This window comes from Entelurus aequoreus, linkage group LG03 (genome assembly GCF_033978785.1).
Source record: "Entelurus aequoreus isolate RoL-2023_Sb linkage group LG03, RoL_Eaeq_v1.1, whole genome shotgun sequence".
Taxonomy (NCBI): Eukaryota; Metazoa; Chordata; class Actinopteri; order Syngnathiformes; family Syngnathidae; genus Entelurus; species Entelurus aequoreus.
In genome coordinates this window covers 84188720-84210571 of record NC_084733.1, presented here as the reverse complement: position 1 = coordinate 84210571, position 21852 = coordinate 84188720, and the positions used below count along the sequence as shown (strand labels likewise).

Here is a 21852-nt window from a genome sequence, read left to right as displayed (position 1 = left end):
AGGATCATATATTTGTGTTCTAGGTATCAGTTTACTAAAATCATGATCATATTTTTGTGTTGATATCATTTGACTAACATCAGGATCATATTTTGTGTTGATATCACTTGACTGACATCATGACCATACTTTTGGTATCTCTTTACTAAAGCATGATCATATTATTGTGTTATCACTTTACTAAATCCAGATCATATTTTTGTGTTGATATCCCTTTATTGAAATCAGGGTCATATTTTTGTGTTGATATCACTTGACTCAAATCTGGATCATATTTGTGTGTTACAGATATCAGTTTACCAAAATCAGCAACAATTTGCTACACAGCAGCTTTGCTCAAAGCGAGAGCTGTTTCAGACAAGTAAGTCACACCTTTCTAATACTACCTCATGTAATACTACTACTACTACTACCTCATGTTCTAATAATACACCTACATGTAATACTACTACTACTACTACCTCATGTTCTAATAATACACCTACATGTACTACTACTACTACCTCATGTTCTAATAATACACCTACATGTACTACTACTACTACTACCTCATGTTCTAATAATACACCTACATGTACTACTACTACTACCTCATGTTCTAATAATACACCTACATGTACTACTACTACTACCTCATGTTCTAATAATACACCTACATGTACTACTACTACTACCTCATGTTCTAATAATACACCTACATGTACTACTACTACTACCTCATGTTCTAATAATACACCTACACGTACTACTACTACTACTACCTCATGTTCTAATAATACACCTACACGTACTACTACTACTACCTCATGTTCTAATAATACACCTACATGTACTACTACCTCATGTTCTAAAACACCTACATGTACTACTACTACTACCTCATGTTCTAATAATACACCTACATGTACTACTACTACTACCTCATGTTCTAATAATACACCTACATGTACTACTACTACTACCTCATGTTCTAATAATACACCTACATGTACTACTACCTCATGTTCTAATACACCTACATGTACTACTACTACCTCATGTTCTAATAATACACCTACATGTACTACTACTACTACCTCATGTTCTAATAATACACCTACATGTACTACTACATGTTCTAATAATACACCTTCATGTACGACATGTTCTAATAATACACCTTCATGTACTACTACACCTACATGTACTACTACTACTACTACATAAGGTAGTAATAATACACCTACATGTACTACTACATGTTCTAATAATACACCTTCATGTACGACATGTTCTAATAATACACCTTCATGTACTACTACACCTACATCTACTACTACTACTACATAAGGTAGTAATAATACACCTACATGTATTAATACTACCTCATATACTCATGTTACACCTACATTCACTACTACCTCATGTATGAATGCACTTACATGTACTACGACTACCTCATGTAGTAATAATAAACCTACATGTACTACTACTTCTTGTAGTAATAATACACCTATGTTTACTACTACTACTTCATGCACTAATAATACACCTACATGTACTAATACACCAACATGTACTACTCTACCTCATGTACTAATACACCTATATTTACTACTTCATGCACTTATAATACACCTTCATGTACTACTCTACCTCATGTAGTAATGATACACCTATATTTACTACTACTACTTCATGCACTAATAATACACCTTCATGTACTACTCTACCTCATGTACTAATACACCTATATTTACTACTACTACTACTTCATGCACTTATAATACACCTACATGTACTACTACTAATTCATGTAGTAATAATACACCTATATTTACTACTACTACTTCATGCACTAATAATACACCTTCATGTACTACTCTACCTCATGTAGTAATAATACACCTATATTTACTACTACTACTTCATGCACCAATAATACACCTTCATGTACTACTCTACCTCATGTAGTAATGATACACCTATATTTACTACTACTACTTCATGCATTAATAATACACCTACATGTACTAATACACCAACATGTACTACTCTACCTCATGTACTAATACACCTATATTTACTACTTCATGCACTTATAATACACCTTCATGTACTACTCTACCTCATGTAGTAATGATACACCTACATTTACTACTACTACTTCATGCACTAATAATACACCTTCATGTACTACTCTACCTCATGTAGTAATAATACACCTATATTTACTACTACTACTTCATGCACTAATAATACACCTTCATGTACTACTCTACCTCATGTAGTAATGATACACCTATATTTACTACTACTACTTCATGCACTAATAATACACCTTCATGTACTACTCTACCTCATGTAGTAATGATACACCTATATTTACTACTACTTCATGCACTAATAATACACCTTCATGTACTACTCTACCTCATGTAGTAATAATACATATATATTTACTACTACTACTTCATGCACTAATAATACACCTTCATGTACTACTCTACCTCATGTAGTAATGATACACCTATATTTACTACTACTACTTCATGCACTAATAATACACCTTCATGTACTACTCTACCTCATGTAGTAATGATACACCTATATTTACTACTACTACTTCATGCACCAATAATACACCTATATTTACTACTACTACTACTACTACATAATGTACTAATAATACACCTACACAAACTAAGAGTCCATGTACTACTTCATGTATTACTACCACCACATGTACTAGTACCTTGCCCTTGTAGTAATATATTTATTGTGACATCACGTTATTTACATGATGTTGATTTGTCTTCATGTTGTTTGAAGAGACTGATAGTTTTGAATGTGGGAAAGTACTTCAAAGTACTACCATCAGATGAATAATATACAAATAATACATCTCAACTATGTCAACTGTTACGTTATAACATGTGTGTGTGTGTGTGTGTGTGTGTGTGTGTGTGTGTGTGTGTGTGTGTGTGTGTGTGTGTGTGTGTGTGTGTGAAGGTTCTCACCAGAGGCAGCATCCAGACGAGGTCTGAGCACAGCAGAGATGAACGCAGTAGAAGCCATCCACAGAGCGGTGGAGTTTAACCCTCATGTGCCCAAAGTAAGACACACACACACACGCACACACACACACACACACACACACACACACACACACACACACACACACACACACACACACACACACACATGCTGGTCACATGACTTGTGTGTCTGACTGTCATGTGTCTTCTTCTCCTGGCGGTCACGTGACCATCAGTACCTGCTGGAGATGAAGAGTCTTATTCTTCCTCCAGAACACATCCTGAAGAGAGGCGACAGTGAGGCCATCGCCTACGCCTTCTTTCACCTGCAGCACTGGAAGAGGGTGGAGGGGGCGCTCAACCTGCTGCACTGCACCTGGGAGGGCAGTGAGTACACACACACACACACACACACACACACACACACACACACACACACACAAATAAGTACTAACCAAATAGATTAAAAATACAGTTACGTTGTGCTAAAATAAATAAATACTGAATGTTTTCTAACTTTACTGTCAATAAAATTAAAGCTGAAATGAAACTACAGTTTCATCACTTTAGTCATAATTTGTGTGCTCGCTCCACAGCTGTGTCTCAATCCGGGGGCTGCTTGGTTCCAAGGACTTGGCCCACATGGTCAACAAAGTCCTCCAGCAGTGATATGAGTTGGGAGGGTCTAGCCTGCGGAAAACTTCCTGGTTACGCCTGTCGTCCCCGCCCTTACATCTACGTCACGTATCAGCCGCTCAGTCGCATAATGACAAACTTGAGAGAAGAATGTGGAGTCGTTTTTTTGTCTTCTCCTGGTTCTTTACCGTATTTCAGTGGCTCAGCACCAGCAGCATCTGATGATCATGCAGTTAAAGCGATCATGGGAGATGGTTGTCATGGAGATGCGTTCTAAAGCTGTTATTCCTAATTATTAGTTTACATTGATGCTTGTTGTAGTGGGACATGTATTTGGCCACCTGCCTTGACTCACATATCAACTTGAAGTGCCATCCCATTCCTAACCCATAGGGTTCAATGTGAAGTCGGTCCACCTCTTGCAGCTATTACAGCTTCAACTCATCTGGGAAGGCTGTCCACAAGGTTTCAGAGTGTGTTTATAGGAATTTTCCAGCATTCTTCCAAAAGTGCATTGGTGAGGTCACACACTGATGTTGGTGGAGAAGGCCTGGCTCTCAGTCTCCGTTGTAATTCATCCCAAAAGTGTTCTATCGGGTTCAGGTCAGGACTCTGTGCAGGCCAGTCAAGTTCATCCACACCAGACTCTGTCATCCATGTCTTTATGGACCTTGCTTTGTGCACTGGTGTACAGTCATGTTGGAAGAGGAAGGGGCCCGCTCCAAACTGTTCCAACAAGGTTGGGAGCATGGAATTGTCCAAAATGTTTTGGTATCCTGGAGCATTCAGAGTTCCTTTCACTGGAACTAACTCCTGAAAAACCAACCCCACACCATAATTCCTCCTCCACCAAATTTCACACTCGGCACAATGCAGTCGGAAATGTAGCGTTCTCCTGGCAACCTCCAAACCCAGACTGGTCCATCAGATTGCCAGATGGAAAAGCGTGAATCATCAGTCCAGAGAAGGCGTCTCCACTGCTCTAGAGTCCAGTGGTGATGTGCTTTACACCACTGCATCCCACGCTTTGCATTGGACTCGGTGATGTATGGCTTAGATGCAGCTGCTCGGCCATGGAAACCCATTCCATGAAGCTCTCTGCGTACTGTATTGGAAGGTCACATGAAGTTTGGAGCTCTGTAGCGACTGACTGTGCAGAAAGTCTTTGCACTTCAGCATCTGCTGACCCCTCTCTGTCAGTTTATGTGGCCTAACCACCTTCTCTGAGTTGCTGTTGTTCCCAAACTCTTCCATTTTCTTATGACAGTTGACTTTGGAATATTTAATACTTGCAGACAGACATCCACAAAATGTGCAAGTATTAAGAGGACAGTGGCAGCAAGTGTGACGTCATGCTGGCTTTGAGGGACGGACTCACAGTCTCTAACACCACCAGGATAGATGCTGAATTGTACTTTATACAATAGCAGCAAAACTATATAAAAATAGATGATTTAAGTAATAACAGTTTTTAAATAAATACCTTTTTTTTAGCCTTTTTAAAGAAAATCATTCAGCAAATAGAAATGATTATTATTACTGCCACAAGTATGTTGGCAACCCTGAAGACTGTTGTAAATATTTCACTTCTGTACCACTTGTCTTTCTGTCTGCAGCATTCAGAATGATTCCATATCCTCTGGAGAAAGGTCACCTCTTCTATCCTTATCCCATCTGCACAGAGACGGCAGACAGAGAGCTGCTACCCAGTAAGACACACACACACACGCGCACACACACACACACACACACACACACACACACACACACACACACACACACACACACACACACACACACACACTGGTATTTCTTACCTTCTTGAGACCTCCGAAAAATGCCTTCCTCTTTAGGACCACCCTTTCTAGATGTATAAAGATTAGTATTTATAACATTAATAATATATATATACTATGCAAATATGAAAAGTTGGAATTTCACAAGAAAAACTTAGAATTTTGGCAGTATTATAATAAGTCGTAATTTTGCTTAAGGCAAGTCAAAATTTTACAAGAAAAACTGAACATTTGTGCAATATTAGGATAAAAGTTGGAATTTTACAAAAAAAAGCTTAAAATTTTGGCAATTTTATGAAAAGTGTAGAAATTTTACTCGACGAGTCACAATTTTATAAGAAAACTGGAAAATATTGCAATATTACAGAAACATAAAGAATATGACAAATTTTTCCCAATTTTATAAAGCCAACACATTGTGAGAAAGACTGCTTTTAGTTCATTCTGATTTTTTTTAAATAGCTTTTTAATCTTCATTATTTAATTTAAGTTACGACAGTATGTCTCTATATCAGTGGTTCTTTACCTAGTTGGAGATACTAAACCCCACCAGTTTCATATTCACATTCACCGAACCCTTCTTTAGTGAAATTTTTTTTTTTTTTCAAATTCAAGACAAAGTTACGTTTTTTTATGGACGCACAAAATTAACCATGCATCAACATCACCTTGTTCAAAGAACAAAACCAACACAGTGCATGAACTAACAACAAATTACACACATGCAAATCAGGCTGACTTCTGCTGTTGCCGTATCCATAAAGCCGATAGGGAGAAGTTTTTATTTACACTAGGCTCCGTCGAACCCCTGAGGCTGACTCACCGAACCCCTAGGGTTCAATCGAACCCAGGTTAAGAACCACTGCTCTATATACATATTTATTTTTAATATATTTTGGCCAAAGGGGGCGCATTTCAATTTCTTACACACACTTATTTCACATGTTGGCCAAAGGGGGAGCACTTCAAATTTTTACACACACTTGTCATTTCATATGTTGACCAGAGGGGCAGCACTTTTAAAAGCGACACACAGTCAATTTGAAAAATCCCTCCTTTTTGGGACCACCCTCATTTTGAATGATTTCACCACCAGGGGTGCAAATGAGACATTCTCTATTAGATGCAATGGTTTTCTATATTGGGAGCATGATTTATGTCCTAACTTGTTCAAAACCTCCTCATATGGAAGATACTTTTCCTTGTTGATGTCTGAAGAAGGATAGAAGTACAAGAACACACACGTAAGCTAATATTGTGTGTGTGTCACACCTTGCAGCAGTGTTCCACGAGGTGTCAGTATATCCCAAGAAGGAACTTCCTTTCTTCATCCTCTTCACGGCCGGCCTCTGCTCCTTCACCGCCATGCTCGCTCTGCTCACACACCAGTTTCCTGAACTCATGGGAGTCTTCGCTAAAGCTGTGAGTACACATACACACACACACACACACACACACACACACACACACACACACACACACACACACACACACACACACACACACATGCTTATTATCCCGAAGAAATGGTGTAAAAGCGTCATGTTCCTGTCTTACTTGCTGTGGTAGTTCCTGAGCACGCTGTTTGCGCCTCTCAACTTCATCATGGAGAAGGTGGAGAGCATCCTGCCGTCCAGCCTCTGGCACCAGCTGACCCGCATCTGACGCAGCCTTTTTTCCCCCGGGACACTAAACGTGCTGACACGGCATCTCGTTACAGTGAAGTGACGAGGAGGCGTGGACAAAGCCAACAGACTTTATTTGACCTGTTTGGGTTTTGTTGAGGTTTTTTTTTGGAGGATTATTTAAAAAGTTGTTTGTTGTACAAAAACAGTTGCCATCATTACGAAAAACAAAAAAAACAATAAAGAACTTTTGGTGTATGACTGAATGCTAACTGATAAGTCATGCATTGCTTCAGCAGACAGGAAGTGGGCGTGGCTTTGTCAAGAGTCCACACAGGACACGCCTACTATGATTTCCGGTTGTCATGATGCCAATGCTATGTTTACTGTACTGCCCTCTAGTGGCTTTAAATAACCAATGTAGCAGGAATGTGGTGTTGAAGCGCTGCTCTACAGCACCCCCCGGTGGTCAGAATACTACACCTTCACCATGACGATGGAGGCGCGGTCACGTGTGACCCTTGCAGGTGAGCACCTCCACCACCTGGTGGCAGTCTCTGCAGCGCACGGCGCAGCACCAGTGGAACTTGCACTCGCACTTGGTGCGGCGGCTGACCCGCGCCGTGTCGTAGCCCCGCCCACAGCACATCACCTCGCAGCTGTCGGCGCCGCGGGACGTGCGGTTGCAGACGCGCCCGGCTGTGCCCGTCGAGCCTGAGGAGGAAAAGACACGTCAGCGGTCACGTGGTGTGCTATGTTGGCATGGAACATGTTCACTTCAAATTGACGTGCTTTTCTTGATGTCAGTGAACGCATCACAAACATTTGGGTGGAATCTGCTAATGTTGACGTTTCCTTGGTGTTCCCTCGCCACCGTCATCAATGTGGGCGTGAAGACTCCGCCCCTTCACCCATGTGACATCACAGTAAGGTGTTGCATGGTAGTCACTAACAGTGAATTTTGTTGACTAGAAATGTTAGTCTTTGTTACCAACAGTGTTCAGATCTCTGAGGTGGTCTTCAAAGCACTTTCATGAAGGTTATTGCTAGAGATGTCCGATAATGGCTTTTTTGCCGATATTCCGATATTGTCCAAGTCTTAATTACCAATTCCGATATCAACCGATACCGATATATACAGTCGTTGAATTAACACATTATTATGCCTAATTTCGTTGTGATGCCCCGCTGGATGCATTAAACAATGTAACAAGGTTTTACAAAATAAAACAACTCAAGTTATGGAAAAAAATGCCAACATGGCACTGCCATATTTATTATTGAAGTCACAAAGTGCATTATTTTTTTTTTTAACTTGCCTCAAAACAGCAGCTTGGAATTTGGGACATGCTCTCCCTGAGAGAGCATGAGGAGGTTGAGGGGGGGGGGGGCGGCAGCGGGGGTTGTATATTGTAGGTCCCGGAAGAGTTAGTGCTGCAAGGGGTTCTGGGTATTTGTTCTGTTGTGTTACGGGGCGGATGTTCTCCCGAAATGTGTTTTGTCATTCTTGTAACAGTGTTAAAGTTGTTTATACGGTCACCCTCAGTGTGACCTGTATGGCTGTTGACCAAGTATGCCTTGCATTCACTTGTGTGTGTGAAAAGCCGTAGATATTATGTGAGTGGGCCGGCACGCAAAGGCAGTGCCTTTTAAGGTTTATTGGCGCTCTGTACTTCTCCCTACGTCCGTGTACACAGCGGCGTTTTAAAAAGTCATACATTTTACTTTTTGAAATTGATACCGATAATTTGGAAACCAATACCGATAAGTTCCGATATTACATTTTAAAGCATTTATCGGCCAATATCGGAAGTCCGATATTATCAGACATCCCTAGTTATTGCAAAACATGTCAAACTACATTCACAACAAGACCCGTTTTAGTTATAAAATAGGTCGTTGACGATAATTAAAGTTTTTTTAGTCGAGAAAATGTACCGTCGTGACCCTGAAATTTCTAACGGCGTCTTTCGTGTGGCGCTTTTTGGCGAGGCGTAACTTGCAATTCTCAGCTAGAGCGCTAGGAACAGTGTTTTGCTGAGCACTCGCTATGAAAAAACAAACACGGAACTAATCCGGGAATCGACAAGTGGTTTTTGTTTGAAACCGGTTCCCAAACAAAAACCGGTTCCAAGTGTATCAACTCCTTGGACTCGCTTGACATGTTCTCATAACGATTCTTGCAGGCGGGAACGACGGGATTACGCAACGTGCTTAGTGACGTCAGACAGCAACATGGCGCTGCCGAGTTTGCATTAACTATAAATGAATGTGGCCTTTTTGAAGCACTCCCCTCTCATCCGAGCAGCAGTCATGTGACGCAAACACAAAAGTGGCTCCAGGTCACGCCTGCGAACTGCATCTTTCAGGCCAGCATAGACTCATTAAAAGCTTGCACCTACTTGCCACAGTGCTCCTGATTTTCGCTAGGTGAATGTTCGCTTGTACCGTATTTTTCGGACTATAAGTCGCAGTTTTTTCCATAGTTTGGCCGGGGGTGCGACTTATACTCAGGAGTGACTTATGTGTGGAATTATTAACACATTAGGGTAAAATATCAAATAATATTATTTAGCTCATTCACGTAAGAGACTAGACGTATAAGATTTCATGGGATTTAGCGATTAGGAGTGACAGATTGTTTGGTAAACATATAGCATGTTCTATATGTTATAGTTATTTGAATGACTCTTACCATAATATGTTAGGTTAACATACTAGGCACGTTCTCAGTTGGTTATTTATGCCTCATATAACGTACACTTATTCAGCCTGTTGTTCACTATTCTTTATTTATTTTAAATTGCCTTTCAAATGTCTATTTTTGGTGTTGGCTTTTATCAAATAAATTTCCCCCAAAAATGCGACTTATACTCCAGTGTGACTTATATATGTTTTTTTTCCCTTCTTTATTATGCATTTTCGGCCGGTGCGACTTATACTCCGGAGCGACTTATACTCCGAAAAATAAATAGTTGACAACAGAGCAGAAAACAGGTGAAAATAAAACGTTTTTAGGAACTGAGGTGAAAGTTTTGCCACTCCTGTCTCCTGACTGCTCGTCCAAAGCCGACATGGAAGTAAATATCGGGTAAAAGACAAAATACGTGTCCTCTTCCTTCTTCATTTTCTACGTACAATAATTCTGTTCAGGAAATGTAGACTTTGATTGCACAAAAATCCTTCAAATTGCCACAAATGCGCCAGTACTGAGACCGTGGACGCCATGTTGACTTCCGCTAACGCTGCAGTGTGTGCGACGCCATGACGTCATGTCCGCATGCGGGTCACATTGCGTTCACATTAGACATCACATTTTTTGTGTAGCGTGGAAGGCCACTGAAAAGATCGGATTTGAAAAGAAAATGCCAACTGGACATTTGACGCTGCAGTGTGGACGCAGTCTTTGTACGCTCATCTTAACTCTAAACTCAACTACATGGACGCTAAATCACAATTTTTTACAAACAAGAAGCGATTTGTTCCACAGAATCCAAAGTGAGATCAGAACCGGAACAATCGTATCTGCTCATCGCGTTCATTTAAATCTGTTTTGTGTGGGATCGGTAGGTCGTGAGTTCAAACCAAAGACTATAAAAATGGGAGCCATTACCTCCCTGCTTGACACTCAGCATCAAGGGATGGAATTTGGGGTTAAATCACTAAAAATGATTCCCGGGCGCGGCCACCGCTGCTGCTCACTGCTCCCCTCACCTCCCAGGGGGTGATCAAGGGTGATGGGTCAAATGCAGAGAATAATTTCGCCACACCTAGTGTGTGTGTGTGTGTGTGTGTGTGTGTGTGTGACAATCATTGGTACTTTAACTTAACTTTAGCCTTCAGGTTGAGTTCAAGTGCTAGACAAAAAGGGGCGTGGCCAACCTGACTGCTGGTCTGCTATGCAGAAGTCGGGCGAGTCCTCCGAGTAGACCAGCTGCTTCTTGCCGGGGGGCTTCAAGCGCCCGCCTGTGAGGCGTGTGAAGCCGGTGCCGTACTGGTCCACGGCCACGTGCACGGCGGCGTGGTACTTCCTGCGCAGGTGATCGCCGGTGCGTCTGAAGTCGGCCAGGGCGAGCCAGCAGGTGCGCAGGCTGCACGAGCCGCTGACGCCGTGACATTTACACTGCAGCGTCATCAAGCGCTTCACTGCCTGAAACCACAAACCAGATCAGGGGAGCACGAAGATGGCCAGCGGACGCTCGCCGCCGCCGCCGCCGCCGCCGTCTCACCTTTCTGCCGGCACGGTTGTTGTGCAGGTTCATGAGGGCGCGGGCGTCGCGCTCCTTCCGTTCCTTGGCGTCCACGAAGGCCTGGCTGAAGCGTGCGGCGTGCTCCACGTGCTCGCTGCAGCCGCCCCAGGTGAAGGCGCCATCGCTGTCCCGCCAAGAACCCGTCTTGGTGGGGTCGCATGAGCACGAGTCCAGCTCGCCGCGGCTGCAAGCTCGGGCCAGCGTGTCGACCACGCCCGCCGACGAGATGGCGTGGATGAAGGCCACCTCGCGGTTACCTGAGGAGGCAGGAAGAAAAGAACAATATTTGAATAGTCGACACTTGAACGTTTCCACTGAAATATTCATCTTACTCTTGATTGGAATCATATTCAATCATTTTGTCCACGACTTATTTTCATTGTAAGAGGGCCAAATCACTGATATCAGAAAATAATCTCATGAAAATAACATTTGATTATTATAATCAAACATTTCAATTGTTAATGTCAGGTGTGGGACAGGTGTGACTCTGGTGTGGGACACAGTGTGCACGTCTGATGTTGCTCCACTGACTGCTCAGGGAGTTTGTGTGTCTGCTCACACACACGACAAATGACCGGGAACATTGTCTACTAATGAACACCAACGTCATGGACATTGACATCAAGTAGGTGAAATGTTGTCATCGTATGAAGGAACGTTTGAGAAAGTGCTTTGTCATTGCTCCTAAAACACTCAATACCCCAACTAAACATTTGTGAGATTTGATGTACGCAACCCAAAACCAGTGAAGTTGGCCCGTTATGTAATTCATAAATAGCAGAATACAATGATTTGCAAATCCTTTTCAACTTATATTCAATTAAATAAACTGCAAAGACAAGATATTTAATGTTCACACTGAGAAACTTCTTTTTTGGGGGGCAAATAATCATTGACTTAGAATTTAATGGCAGCAACACATTGCAAAAAAGTTGTCACAGGGGGCATTTTTACCACTGTGTTACATGGCCTTTCCTTTTAACAACACTCAGTAAACGTTTGGGAACTGAGGAGACACATTTTTGAAGCTTCTCAGGTGGAATTCTTTCCCATTCTTGCTTGATGTACAGCTTAAGTTGTTCAACAGTCCGGGGGTCTCCCTTCTGCTATTTTAGGCTTCATAATGCCCCACACATTTTCAATGGGAGACAGGTCTGGACTACAGGCAGGCCAGTCTAGTACCCGCACTCTTTTACTATGAAGCCACGCTGTTGTAACACGCGGCTTGGCATTGTCTTGCTGAAATAAGCAGGGGCGTCCATGATAACGTTGCTTGGATGGCAACATATGTTGCTCCAAAACCTGTATGTACCTTTCAGCATTAATGGTGCCTTCACAGATGTGTAAGTTACCCATGCCTTGGGCACTAATACACCCCCATACCATCACACATGCTGGCTTTTACACTTTGCACCTATAACAATCTGTATGGTTCTTTTCCTCTTTGGTCCGGAGGACACGACATCCACAGTTTCCAAAAATAATTTGAAATGTGGACTCGTCAGACCACAGAACACTTTTCCACTTTGCATCAGTCCATCTTAGACGAGCTCGGGCCCAGTGAAGCCGGCGGCGTTTCTGGGTGTTTCGCTTTGCATAGTAGAGTTTTAACTTGCACTTACAGATGTAGCGACCAACTGTAGTTACTGACAGTGGTTTTCTGAAGTGTTCCTGAGCCCATGTGGTGATGTCCTTTACACACCAATGTCGCTTTTTGATGCAGTATTGCCTGAGGGATCCAAGGTCCGTAATATAATTGCTTACGTGCAGTGATTTCTCCAGATTCTCTGAACCTTTTGATGATATTACAGACCGTAGATGGTGAAATCCTTAAATTCCTTGCAATAGCTGGTTAAGAAATGTTGTTCTTAAACTGTTGGACAATTTGCTCATGCATTTGTTGACAAAGTGGTGACCCTCGCCCCGTCCTTGTTTGTGAACGACTGAGCATTTCATGGAAGTTGATTTTATTCCCAATCTTGGCACCCACCTGTTCCCAATTAGCCTGTTCACCTGTGGGATGTTCCAAATAAGTGTTTGATGAGCATTCCTCAACTTCCTCAGTCTTTTTTGCCACTTGTGCCAGCTTTTTTGAAACATGTTTCAGGCATCAAATTCCAAATGAGCTAATATTTTCAAAAAATAACAAGTTCGAACATTAAGTATCTTGTCTTTGCAGTCTATTCAATTGAATATAAGTTGAAAAGGATGGAGGACAGCGACTCACTGTGCAGTAGCAGGCGTCCAAACAGGCTGTGGTCCCGCGCCACCGTGTTGCACTTCCAGCGCTGGTGGCGGAACTGGTGCTGGCACTCTGACAGCCACTCCTGCACTCCGGCCCCCAACACCTGCATCACTCGAGGATGCTGGCGGCAGAGCTGGCGCTGTTTGCTCACCAGCCCTGGAACGTTGTCGCACATCACCTGAGAGCCCAGACTGCCCATGTACCTGCAGAGTAGAGATCCAACCATTATCTTCTTTTTATTTATTTTTTCATCCATATCGGCTTATTTTTAACAACTGCAACAGAACTACATCAGCAGCAATGTTTCCTCTAATTGTTCATGTGTGTGAGCAAACTCCCTGAGCAGTCAGTGGAGGACCACACACACCAGCAGCACACCTGTCCCAAAGCAGACTTAATAAGTTAAAGGTCTCATTTTAAAGATCAAATGACCGCAGTTATTTTCATTAAAAAAAAATTCTAATACCGTATTTTATGGACCATAGGGCGCATCGGATTATAAGGCGCACTGCCGATGAATGGTCTGTTTTTGATCTTTTTTCATATATTAGGCGCACAGGATTATAGGGTGCATTAAAGGAGTCATAATATTATTATTTTTTTCTAAATGTAAGACACTTCTAGTGGTCTACATAACATGTAATGGTGGTTCTTTGGTCAAAATGTTGCATAGATGATGTTTTACAGATCATCTTCAAGCCGCTTTCTGTCAGTCGCTTCCGGATGATCCGTTTTGTGGGCGTTCTTATTTACGTGGCTCACCTTCGGCAGCGTCTTCCCCCTCGTCGTCTTTGTTGTAGCGGTGTAGCGTGCAAGGACGAGAGTGGAAGAAGTGTCAAAAGATGGAGCTAACTGTTTTAATGACATTCAGAATTTACATCAATCAATAACGGAGCAGCATCTTCTCATCCAGAAACAACAATACCAGGAATGTGTCCCGTGAAAAACAGTCCGACCAGATCTCTAATAACTAAAGTTCCTTGGGTGAATAATGTAAACTCACTACACCGGTATGTTTTAGCGCTTTCATGGCGAGTTTACTGACAGATATAAGTAAGAACTTTACACTACTTTATATTAGAAATGGCAACAGTGGAGGACTAATGACCCATAATAAAAATATAGAGAAAAAGATTATCACCTACGGCGGACGCACGCAATTTTTCAGGATTTAGGCAGATCCCAAATACAGATCAGCAGGTACCAGAATGTAAGAAAAGTTTAAAAAAAACGCCAGATAATGTCTTACCTTATACACACACCATAATAACACTCGTATGCGACAATCATTCAAGCGGTGTGGCTTCATAGCTTACCAAAGTCGTACTAAAACATTGTGTGTAATGTTCTATACTTGCAATGGAACATATAAAATGTTGGTGTTGGTTACTTGAGACCCATCATAGTGCAGTCTACGCGTATCTCTTGTGTTTGACTGCCATCTACTGGTCACACTTATTATTACACCATGTACCAAATAAAATAGCTTCGAGGTGGGTATGCTCATCCAAAATTATTCCTTACAATAGGCGCACCGGGTTATAAGGCACACTGTCGAGTTTTGGGGAAAAAAAATATTTTATGTGCGCCTTATAGTCCGGAAAATACGGCATTAGTGATTTGACCCACTTCAATGAACACAACAAATACAATCTTGTTTTTCATGAGCTGTGTGCTATAGTGTTTTATGTCTAGGTGGGGGTCCAGCTTTGGAAATCATTTGTACTCCTTTCAGAGATCACATTTAGTTCCGCTTAATTTATATTTTTATTAGCATTTCTGTAATCTAGTAACAGCATTACTATTAATATGAAAAATTAACATTGTTAATAAATGACAGTAAAATAAGCACGTCTGTTTGGGGAGTCATAGTGTAACGAACTGGAATTGACACTGTGTGGCGTTGAAGTTGTCAGACTTTTTGTGTGGCCGTAAATGCATCACTGGCGTGCGTTTGTGCAAGTGAGAGAGCAAGAACGGCTGCTGTCGATATGACAGATGAAAAATAGTTGGATTAAGCCTGGTTTGTACGGCAGACAATGACCAGTTTTGCTATATAGATTTTTTTCTTTTTTACAATGTTTTTGTTGTGGTTACAACCGACAAACAGTTTTGCTCAATAAAGTAATGGATGGAATTCCTGTCCTCTTTAAAGCGTCTCTACAGATGTAATAAGTTTACAGTGTTGGCGAACATTGTTTTCACAGTTGCGTTGCAAAATCATACAGAACAAATTGTTATCTGTTTATTTTGTTCATAGTTCAGATGGGATTTGATTTTGTGCGCAGCATTGATTTGCTGTGCCGGAGGGCCTGTGAGCAATGCCCAATTGAGGTAACGTTGATCAGCAGATACAATATGTAAACACGATAGCAGTATTTAGTACTTAAAAATAAGAAGTAGATAATAACTACTGCTAAAACACTTTGTCTTACTCGGAAAACGTTATTTTAGTTTAAGCCCAATGTTTTTAATTAAATTTAATTAAAATACACAATAATTATCTCCAAATATGTGTTGATATCTGAACCCGTTCTGTTCTTCCTGCCTACAGCACGTCTCCTCTGCTTTGTTGTCAAAACTTTCCATTTTTGCCAGGAAATCCAGTTTTTGTCCTTCTTTCCTGGCATCTCCCGAGTCTAGTTCGAGGCTCATTAAAAGGAGCACCGCGAGTTTCATTTTCCGTGATTCAATCATGTAACGCGACAGAGATGGATGGACATAAAGGCCAAGGAAAATATATCCCTGTTAAAAAATGCAAACTTTGTGTAAATATCTTGACAAATATGAGATGATTATATAAGTAAAGACACTCTCAAATAAAATCTACGTGAAGGAGCCCAGAATTGTTTTTATTTCAGGGTTCTTCACGAAGAAATCTCACAATGTATCCAGTATACAGTAATCCATCAGCTGTAGTAAAAGTAAATACAATTGATTACCGTATTTTTCGGATTATAAGACGCAGTTTTTTTCATAGTTTGGCCGGGGGTGCGACTTATACTCAGGAGCGACTTATGTGTGTAATTATTAACACATTACCGTAAAATATCAAATAATATTATTTAGCTCATTCACGTAAGAGACTAGACGTATAAGATTTCATGGGATTTAGCGATTAGGAGTGACAGATTGTTTGGTAAACGTATAGCATGTTCTATATGTTATAGTTATTTGAATGACTCTTACCATAATATGTTACGTTAACATACCAGGCACGTTCTCAGTTGGTTATTTATGCCTCATATAACGTACACTTATTCAGCCTGTTGTTCACTATTCTTTATTTTAAATTGCCTTTCAAATGTCTATTCTTGGTGTTGGCTTTTATCAAATAAATTTCCCCCAAAAATGCGACTTATACTCCACTACGACTTATATATGTTTTTTTCCTTCTTTATTATGCATTTTCGGCCGGTGCGACTTATACTCCGGAGCGACTTATACTCCGAAAAATACAGTAGATGGCAATAGAGGTGTGTATCATTTGTTTTAATAATTAAGTTAGAAGGTTGGAAAATATATTTCTGGTTGCATGGAAATGGCCTATACATGTATTTTTAAAAATGTTTTTAAAATGTTTTTCCCCAAACAATAAATTTTTGAAAATTATGAATCGATTAAGAATCAGGTTGAATAAGAATTGCTTTTTGGATGTGCACCCCTTGATGGCGAGTTATTGCGACGCTGAGGAATGCCAAATTTTGACCCGTTTTCCCAGGAAATGTTCCATATTTTAAATTAAATGTTGATGCTCCTGTTAGACACGCATAATAAAGGTGTTTGATGTTTTTTTTAATGATGAATTAAACACAACATCAAACAATATGTCACTACTGGTCACACCTTTTCTCCAAAATAATGTTAAAAAAAACAACTTCAAGCCTTGTCCAGATGTTTACTGACAAATAACATTCATGATTAAATACAAATTGAAAATTTAATTACCGTATTTTTCGGACTATAAGTTGCAGTTTTTTTCATAGTTTGGCCGGGGGTGTGACTTATGTGTGAAATTATTAACACATTAGCGTAAAATATCAAATAATATTATTTAGCTCATTCACGTAAGAGACTAGACGTATAAGATTTCATGGGATTTAGCGATTAGGAGTGACAGATTGTTTGGTAAACGTATAGCATGTTCTATATGTTATAGTTATTTGAATGACTCTTACCATAATATGTTACGTTAACATACCAGGCACGTTCTCAGTTGGTTATTTATGCCTCATATAACGTACACTTATTCAGCCAGTTGTTCACTATTCTTTATTTATTTTAAATTGCCTTTATTGCCTTTAAATTGTCTATTCTTGGTGTTGGCTTTTATCAAATACATTTCCCTTAAAAATGCGACTTATACTCCACTACGACTTATATGTTTTTTTCCTTCTTTATTATGCATTTTCGGCCGGTGCGACTTATACTCCGGAGCGACTTATACTCCGAAAAATACAGTAGATGGCAATAGAGGTGCGTGTCATTTGTTTTAATAATTAAGTAAGAAGGTTGGAAAATATATTTCTGGTTGCATGGAAATGGCCTATACATGTATTTTTAAAAAAGGTTTCCCCAAACTGAATCAATTTTTGAAAATTATGAATCGATTAAGAATCAGGTTGAATAAGAATTGCTTTTTGGATGTGCACCCCTTGATGGCGAGTTATTGCGACGCTGAGGAATGCCAAATTTTGACCCGTTTTCCCAGGAAATTTTCAATATTTTAAATTAAATGTTGATGCTCCTCTTAGACACGCATAATAAAGGTGTTTGATGTTTTTTTTAATGATGAATTAAACACAACATCAAACAATATGTCACTACTGGTCACACCTTTTCTCCAAAATAATGTTAAAAAACAACAACTTCAAGCCTTGTCCAGATGTTTACTAAAAAAATAACATCATGATTAAATACATTTTTAAAATTTAATTAAATAACTTTTACTGCTAATGAATATCACCTCTAAATATCACCCTCCTTGACTACTAATAATCGGTATCAGCCCAGAAAAAAACGTATCGGTTGCTCCGTTCTGCAGAGCAGCACAGTAAATATTTGATGACCTCTTTTACCAGTGGACATGTAAAAAAACACCTGAGCATGATGGTTAGTGTTATCTAATGAAGTGTACGTAGAAACAATTAGAGCACGATAAAGGAGATGTATGATTGAGAAAGGTGTTGAAATGTTTGAAGAAAAAAAGGTGCTGAGAGACTGGTTGAGACTTGCAGCCTTCAAAGATTTCTTCCAGAAGGAAGACGAGAGCGTGAGAATAACATGAAATAGTTCATCATAAAGATGAAAACAGAAACTATGTTGCCAAGACAGCACCTGCACAAAAGGCAATTTGGACTACTCAATATGACACGAGGACGAAGAGAGAAGGCAAAGAAGCGTACCACCAAGAAGCGTTGACACTCGGCGTGCACAGCGTCACGCACACGCACCAGCATATTCCGCTCAGCAATGCCTTCATGTTGGGCCCGCGTGCGTCCTCTAGGGCCGCGCATGGAGCACGTCCAGGCGCCGGCAGCCCCTGGAGAGCACAAGACTGGAAGTGAACGTCGAAAGGAGCATAGCGGGGCGGGAAGCAGCTCAGCGTCTGCGTCAGGACACCAGAGGGACGTGCAGGGCTAGAGCAGTCTGGAATGAGCAGAGGATATATGTTGAGGCTCTCTGACGTCATGAAGGCAGGCTTTTAGGTCACATTTAACATGGAGTGTCGTGCAAGTGTAAAAAGAAGTGAGGACACCCATCGTTTGACTGCTGCCACTTCCTATGTTCTTCTTCCTCCATTATTGCCACCAATCCTGCTTTTGGAATGTAAATGATTAAAGAAGGCCAAATACAAAGCAAAACACACCCTTCATTGTGTGAATGCTCCAAAGCAATTTCTACACCAAAATTAATCTATTTGTTAAACTTCTTCAACCTTTTCTTCTCCAGATTTTGGCACGCTCTACCGTCTACATTTTTCACCCGAAACACACCGTTCCAACTTCAAACTGTTCAGCTTATTCGGGAATCGCAGGCTTTCCCTTGACAAATTCAAAAAATTCCCAGATTCCCCAGAATTCCAGGTTTCCCGGGACATTTTTCCCATTCAAAATGAATTGGCCATTTTTCAAACTTCCACCATTTCCACATTTTTCAACCGATTCAAACTATTGCACCTTCAACACATTCCACCATCCTGGAAATGTAAACTACCGTATTTTTCGGCCTATAAACCACAGTTTTTTTCAAAGTTTGGCCGGGGGTGCGACTTATGTGTGAAATTATTAATACATTACCGTAAAATATCAAAAAATATTATTTAGCTCATTCACGTAAGAGACTAGCCGTATAAGATTTCATGGGATTTAGCGATTAGGAGTGACAGATTGTTTGGTAAACATATAGCATGTTCTATATGTTATAGTTCAGTGTTTCCCATAAACTGCCAAGATACCTGTGGCGGTGGGGGCGTGGCTATGGGCGTGGTCACCATGACATCATCGAGTAATTTGCATAATTTACTACAATGATATGATTTTCTCTAAAAAGGCTCAAAAAATGTATACTTACTAATTAATAATAACAGTTTTGTTTTAAACGTCCATCCATCCATCCATTTTACAATATAATTACAACACTTTATGTACATATTTATATACAGATTTCAACAATAAGTTATTCACTGAAATATATTTATTAATTGTGGTTCTTACAAAAAATATATCTTATAAAATATAAAAGCTAAAATGTCTCTTAAAGCTCTGCCCCTTTAATTAGTGCATACTAAATAATTTAACTTTAGCCTACTACTACAACCATATTATTTACCAGCAACATAAAGTGAAACAGAGGCAGAGGTGTCCTGCCACAGTCAGTAACAAATAAACAGAAAACAGTAGTGGTCAAATACAAATAAGGCAACAAGAGAAGTATCCTACACTTCTCTTTTGTAAAGTAAATCTGAACAGCCGATATGGGCATCTACATCAACTATATGATTTGCCTGAGAAGCTGGACAGGACAAAAAATAAATAAAAATAAATAAATAAATTAAAGACTTTTTTTTTTTTTTTTTTTTTAAATCTATTTGTGGCGGACGTAATTATTTCGTGGCGGGCCGCGACGAATAAATTAATGTGTGGGAAACACTGTAGTTATTTGAATGACCATAATATGTTACGTTAACATACCAGGCACGTTCTCGGTTGGTTAGTTATGTGTGATATAACGTACACTTATTCAGCCTGTTGTTCACTATTCTTTATTTATTTTAAATTGCCTTTCAAATGTCTATTCTTGGTGTTGGGTTTTATCAAATAAATTTCCCCAAAAAATACGACTTATACTCCAGTGCGACTTATATATGTTTTTTTCCTTCTTTATTATGCATTTTCGGCCGGAGCGATTTATACTCCGAAAAATACGGTACCTTTAAATCCCAGGACTTTCCAGAATTCCTGGTTTTCCAAAGCCCTATTTTCACCCTTTATTCTGGCGACTACTCCTTGCACATTTTTCAACGCATTTCAACCGTGTCACCGTCACAACATTCCTCTTAATCAGGACAAAAAACAAAGTTGTTTTTTGAACTGGAAAAAGTCCCGGTTTTCCCGAAATTCCGTAATACCATTTCTCAATTCAACATGTTACTACTTCAGCATTTCTCTATTTGTTGAATATAAAACATTATGGCTGCTAGCGAAGAAAAATACATAAATTAGCTGCACCCTTGTATAAGCCGCAGGGTTCAAAGCAGTAGGAACTACTAATAAATATTCTACAAAAACTACAAAAAGCGTTGGGATTGTAATCATCGAAATATGATTGGCAGCTAAAAAGCAAACTAGAAAGTCGTCAACGATGTGGCTCGGAGAGCGATCAGAGGCGACAACAAGTAAGCTCGCCAGATGATGCTAACTAGCGAGCTTGTTTCCGTGCTCCTGATTGTCTACCTGTCCTGCAAGTCAGTGCAGCGTTTAGGCAAGAGGATTAAGCGAGTACCTGCGGCTAAGGCCGCTCAACAAATTTTGTTTACATCCTATTTTTATTGATAGTTCATTAAAAAAACGCAGAGGCGATATTTTGACGCAAAAACAAACGTTTAAAAAAAACGCGGATTTTCGTGGAAGTTTGATATGTCTGAATAAAACTATTCTAAGTTATCTGTATGTTCACTGCTCGCTGTACATATCCTACCAAGTCAGACCTACACTGTTTCAATGTCCATTTCTCTGATGATGCAATTGTTGATGACTGAAGTGCTGATATCAACCCCAC

At 40.2% G+C, this 21852-nt stretch overlaps 2 protein-coding genes across 8 annotated transcripts in view; one reads left to right on the top strand and one right to left on the bottom strand.

Annotated features, from left to right (window-relative positions):
- LOC133646998 (suppressor of tumorigenicity 7 protein homolog) overlaps window positions 1–7389 on the top strand; it is a 59545-nt gene extending 52156 nt beyond the window's left edge. For 2 of the 7 annotated variants that reach the window (XM_062043014.1, XM_062043017.1), the window contains exons 10-15: window positions 289–361; window positions 2992–3094; window positions 3254–3404; window positions 5270–5362; window positions 6729–6871; window positions 7019–7387. In XM_062043014.1, the coding sequence (XP_061898998.1) occupies window positions 289–361; window positions 2992–3094; window positions 3254–3404; window positions 5270–5362; window positions 6729–6871; window positions 7019–7114 (659 nt within the window). In that variant the 3' untranslated portion in view covers window positions 7115–7387. Of the gene's footprint in view, window positions 1–288; window positions 362–2991; window positions 3095–3253; window positions 3405–5269; window positions 5363–6728; window positions 6872–7018 lie in introns of all 7 variants that reach the window. The other 5 variants (XM_062043015.1, XM_062043016.1, XM_062043012.1 and 2 more) reach the window with 4 other exon arrangements.
- wnt2 (wingless-type MMTV integration site family member 2) lies at window positions 7136–19855 on the bottom strand. The gene is made up of 5 exons (XM_062043020.1): window positions 18978–19855; window positions 13555–13775; window positions 11304–11581; window positions 10957–11224; window positions 7136–7788 (listed from the first exon to the last, which is right to left on the bottom strand). Exons 1-5 carry the CDS (start codon window positions 19262–19264, stop codon window positions 7583–7585), a joined length of 1260 nt encoding a protein of 419 aa, XP_061899004.1. The 5' UTR covers window positions 19265–19855; the 3' UTR covers window positions 7136–7582.
- Between the last annotated feature and the right edge of the window lie 1997 nt (window positions 19856–21852).